The sequence below is a fragment of the Morone saxatilis genome, unplaced genomic scaffold (genome assembly GCF_004916995.1).
Source record: "Morone saxatilis isolate NCDOM2014 unplaced genomic scaffold, NCSU_SB_2.0 Contig11, whole genome shotgun sequence".
Classification (NCBI taxonomy): Eukaryota; Metazoa; Chordata; class Actinopteri; family Moronidae; genus Morone; species Morone saxatilis.
Window position 1 is genome coordinate 30,889,331 of NW_023339663.1, and position 5,805 is coordinate 30,895,135.

The 5,805-nt window shown below is 37.5% G+C and overlaps 1 protein-coding gene across 1 annotated transcript in view; it reads right to left on the minus strand.

Moving 5' to 3' along the window:
* The window catches only part of ano1a (anoctamin 1, calcium activated chloride channel a), a gene marked incomplete in the record, with an annotated part of 64,897 nt that extends 60,759 nt beyond the window's left edge, over positions 1 to 4,138 (minus strand). Inside the window, 1 exon segment of the mRNA XM_035682233.1 lies at positions 3,709 to 4,138. Within this exon segment, the coding sequence (XP_035538126.1) occupies positions 3,709 to 3,778 (70 nt within the window).
* Between the last annotated feature and the right edge of the window lie 1,667 nt (positions 4,139 to 5,805).

Consider the following 5,805-nt stretch of genomic DNA (forward strand, 5'->3'; position numbering starts at 1 on the left):
TCCAGTGGCAACAAGTGGGAAAACGCAAAAGGCCCTATTCAGAGCCAGTTGTATTAGTTTGTCTGTTCTGGACTACTGTTAGAATGGCAGTTCAACATGCCAGACTCTGTAGAAGGTGTCTGTAGATGAAAAAACAGCTCATTTTAAGGTAACATATCCCAAACAATTCTATTTTCAGCTGATTATCACTAATGAAAACATAGCTATGACTATTATATTCCATTTGTGACTACATATTTCTAAATAGTACACACTGGAACTTTAACCTAACCAAAGTTGTTATAGGTACCTAACATGTGGAATCAGAAAAAAACACAGACTGTTTTTATTAACATCCATGTGGGTACAACAATTTTTGTGCACTTGTTGGCACCACAGAAAAAAGCGCAGAAAGCCATAAGGTTTTATGGGAAAATGTGTCTGTTTTAAAAGCACAAAAGCCGTATTTTAATTGCAATCACGGCATCACACTGAGGTAATAGCGTAATGCTGGACTGTAGGCGTGCCTCAGGTGAAGCGTGCAGCAAACGTTCAAACTTACCTGATATAACCATGTCTGGCACTGCAGTTGTTGGATTTTGTACATAGGATTGGCACAGGTTATTCCAAAATAATGGGCTCGGTTGCCAATTGCAAATCGCAAAACCTGCTATTTTTTGAGAAAATTAAACTGTGTGTTTCAAACAGCATTATAATTTCATTCAATTCAATTATCCCAATTCAGTTTTTATTAATTTTATTTTATTTGTATAGCGCAATTCATAAACAGGAAGTTATCCTCAGGACACTTTCAAATAGAGCAGGTCAGGCTGTACTTCTTATAAACATTATTTATGAATATAAATATAAAAATAATATTATTTATAAATATTATATTAATGAAGTACTGTATGCTTCAAGAGAAACCCTGGTCTTACAAATCTTGTTTTCCAGTATGTAGAGGAAAACATGTTTGTATGCGTATAGTGGTATGGTATAAAATTTCACATTCATCATGATTTTTTTAATAGGTTGTTTGTTTTTTTAATGAAAATTAAAAATTATGATGAAACAATGATCATTTCTAGGAGGACTAAAAGATCCAAAATTAAATAAATAAATACACCATTAAATAATTACTTGAATGTGTCATTAATTAATTAAAATTTGGAATTAAATACATAAATGTGTTCATTAATTCATTAAAATACCGATTCATTTTATGTAAAAAACATATATAATTATTTCACTATTTAATTATTATTTCATGGTCCTTGTGTTGCAGTGCTTCATGAATTTATTTTATCTGTCAAACTCACTCATCAAAGTTGGTAGGCGGATCCTAACGCCTGATTGGTTACCCTGCGCATCAAGCCAAGGCAAATCAATTCCAGATAATGGATTGATGCAGAGCTAGTGAACATCGCTGCAATTTGACCAGCGGGTAATCTACAAGGAACTTGATGCTTCAGAACTGCACTCGGTATTTTAAATGTCAAACACCCCAGTCCCTGTGTGTGTGCCTGATGTGCCCTGATACCAGAGAAACAGTGGACTACTTCTTCTAAATTTGCAGTCACTCTATGGTCAATATCTTGGTCGGAAAGTGCGGAAATAACACATATATATATTAAGTTCCTCTGCTTTACTCGCTACATGCTCTGGGTCAGCAGGTCCTGCTTCCACATCCTCTGCTAAGTTTAAAATGTCTCTCACCAACTCCCTAGAAAGTTCATGAAGATCCTCCATCGTCTCTATCCAGGCACTCTACTTCAGACCAAAGCAATGGATCAGACTAGATTAGCGTTAGCCCCACCCACTGACTTTGATGGGTGAGTTTGACAGATAAAATAAATTCATGAAGCACTGCAACACAGGACCATGAAATAATTAATTAAATAGTAAAAATAATTATATATGTTTTTTTTTTTTACATAAAATGAATTGGTATTTTAATGAATAAATGACACATTTAAGTAATTATTTAATGGTGTATTTAACTATTTAATTTTGGCACTTTTAGTCCTCCATACATTCCTACTAATTGGGAATGTTATCGCAATATCTATCAGAATAATCGCAATATGATGTTTTTACCATATTGTGTATATGTCATGTATATTTTATTCTGTGAATTCTGTGAATTGTAATTTTATCCACCTGTCTGAAATTTGAATCCAAGTAAATGTATATACAAGGATGTCATTTTATTTTCTATGTCTACTTGAATATGCAGAAATCAGTGTGTTAGCATTGTTAACAGATCAGGAATTGTAACATTTTTCCAAGGATTATGGAATAATCAGAAGTTTCTATTGTGCAAGCTAACTGGAGCAGAGATTAAACAGAGACTTCAAGTTGAGAGATAACATCTCAAAAAACTAAAATGATCATTTGATTGTTGCCTTGAGAACTAGGACTACGCAATGATGTTTCCAATGTCAATACCTGCTGAAATACTCAACTGACCAGTGTTCAACCTGCCATGCACTGTCACAGAGAGATGGTTTATGCTGAACACATCATAAATAAATAAAAATCCAACAGGATCTAATGGCGTCCGCTGACAGTGTTGACACTGGGGGTGATGTGAGCTGTGTTTACACAGCAATCTACTGTACTTACATGGTTACATATCAACCACAAATATTCATACAGTATCACAGTTTCATAGTAAAGAGTAAAGTGCCACATAGTTCAATTCTCCTGTCTTCTTCAGGCGGACAGCCACAAATAGTCTGAGTAATACATGTAGAGAGCAGATGAGTCAAACCAATGAGCTCAAAGGTCAGTGGATCTTTTGGTCATTCAGTTATCTTTTCAGATGGGTATTAAAAAAAACAGTGGCTATTTTGTGGCTCAGTGGCTTAAAACTGAAATACAAGGCATGTTTTTTTATCATAGGCAAAAAGGGATGATGTAATTTTTTTAATGGTTTGATTTTAATTTTCTATTTCACATAACAAAAACTAAAAATATAAATATGCTTTACCACAGGCTAAAATGTATCGGATATGATTTTAGGCAAACTATGTCTTACTTACTATGTCTGAGGATAAAATGTGTCACTTGTAGTGACGATCCCAGAGAAGATACCTGCCTTGTGTCTTTATGCCAATGGTTTACGATCTGTGAACTTGTGTCTGTGCATCCACTAAAAACCCACATAATGTGAAACAATTCTGAACTATCCCCTTCAAGGTTATGGGTAAACTATTTCCATTAAGGTAAGTTTGTTGGCTGTGGTCAGGGTTGGGTTTACATGTCACACACACAGATATACACATTGTACAATTTCCCCATGAGGCCAGGTTGAACCCAGTGTAAAATGAAACAAATATTGTTTATTCGGGCCTAGGCAATGACAAAACCTGCACCTGCATCTCTTTAAGGTTTTTGCTAGGTTTAAACAACCAGTAAAAACTACCAGGATATATGTTAAAATAACAGTCAAAGTCCTCAGCATCTTAATATAAAAGCTTATTGAAATAAGTCCAGGAAGCACTTCTGTGAGGACTCCCTCCATACATCTGGTGTCAGTGCGCCCATGTGCGTTATATCAGCAGCTACAATCCTCCTAAATCATCCAGGAGGAATTTAAGGACGTCTCTGACAAATAGAAAATTGAGTGCAAACACATGCAATATTTTATTTTGTCGCATAAAACGTCATTACAGTGTTTATTGCAAAATGTGGAGAGAAATCTGTGCGAGAATAAAGTGCTCTTACCGGGCTCCTCTGCACTATCGTGCTGCTTTAAGCTCCCAACATGCCCATCTCCATCATTTTGACGCTCCATTGGCTTTAAGAAGTCGCACAGGATTCCTTCAGAGACCCCAACCAGATCTACAGTGCCGTCGCTCACAATGCTCCGTGGCTTCACAGCCTCCTGCGCTGTTGCATGGAAACGCTGGACGGATTCATCTTATTCATTCTTTTTGGAGAGCTGATATTGCTGTCAAATTTATCCAAAAGAAACTATTTGTCCAAATGACGTGACTGTGTGTACACAGAGTATTCATCTCAATCAGTTGGTTACAGAAGCTGTTTCAGGTCTAAATAAATGCAGCCTGCGTGACATTATGTGCCAGAATGAGGCTACTCTATACTCAAACACATCTCCTCCGTGTGTGAGGAGGCTCTCAGTGTACATGCGACGATCCACTCACACACAGCAGAGTGATAACGCGTAGGGAAGCTCAGCGAAAATCGTGCCAAACGGTCTAGAATTATGTTGCATTCAATTCCCACAGGAAAAACAGGGAAATGTGAGTCCCCTGCCTCACCTGGCCACAACTCATCTCAGTTTGAAACCTCGGCTTTCGTCTTCCTGCAAGAATTTGGAGTGAATCCTATGTTTGGTTACTTTTGACTATCAAGTTTATTTTCTTATAAAAGTTATGGTGGGGAAGTCATTAATGCTTTATACTTTAATTACACTGTATACTGTTCTACTTTTTCATTGGTACACTTTTTTATGGATGCACAATGCACATATTTTAACATTCTTAATATTATTTCTATTTCTTATAATGTCTTTCTTTACCAATTTCAGTAACTGTTACGCAACCAATTCACTTCAGTTTCACTCCCTATGTTTCCCCTGGTTATCCACGCCCACCCTGCAGTTGTTCTGAGCTCCACAAGGAGGGCTTGCCCATTTGAGAACCATTGGGATGGAGTAAGTACTCCCATTCTGTGCGTCTCATGTATTACCATTTGGCCCTTCTGAAGTCCTAAAAGACTCTCCTAACTACCTTAAAGAAAAAAAGGATCCACCTGCCCAATAAACAAGATATTTTTTACTTAAATGCCAAATTGTGCCTCTTTTCCTTATCTAAAAAAGATAGATGACCAGACATATTTTTACCTTGCTCAATTTGTACATGAATAAAATATCTGTCATATGAGCCTTTCTTTTCACAAAAGTGTATATTTTGCTTGTGTTTCACAAATATTTTGTTGCTAGAAAATACAATTATAATTTGGGCAACTGGATAGGAATCTTTTCATTCTTTAAAACATGACTATTATTTTCCTCCAGATGGTTTGAAGAGTCTTTGAGGATTCTGCAGTGTTGTTTGACCTGTCACAGGTGTATCATAGACAATAGCGGAGGGACTTGAATGGGACTGTAAGGTGGGGTTAGAATAAGGGAGGGCATTTTGCTTACAGTCACCTTAACCGTGTTTGATATAACACTGCAAAGGTGCCCTCTTGGATGCCTCTATGGCAGAAAAAACATGACAAAGTGCCCTCTAGGGTGCTGCCTAACCCTGACATGAATGCATCACAACTTTCTACACGCTGGTGAACACCCCTGCCCCTCAAGTCTGAGTTAGCCACTGCCTACAGTGTATGAACAACTGACCTGGCTCAATCTACATCATCCCTTAAGCATAGGGTGTATGTTTTCCTTATAAAGGTAGATAGCTGTGAGGCCTGTAAGCGCTGTTATTTCCTATGGGTTGTGAATGCAGCATTGTTCTCCAGCAGCTCGAACATCACTGCGCCAGCTGGTGCCGCCCACTCGCGCTGGGGTCTTCCAGTAGGCGCGAGGTGATCTGAGCGGTAGTGTTCTCGCGTAAAGACAGAACATTAAACAGCAAACACCCTGGAACATCACGATAACGACTTTACACATTATAGCAACACTGAAGGATCAATATGAATTCATTTAAGTTCAAATATTTGAAATGAGCTGTGAGCAGCAGAATGCCTTAAACACCTCTTCTACATGTCCCAAAACAACAACCACAAAAAGGAAATGTTTCCTTCAGTAATTGGTTCCTTTTATCTTCACAACTCTGTTTCTCTGCTGTCAGC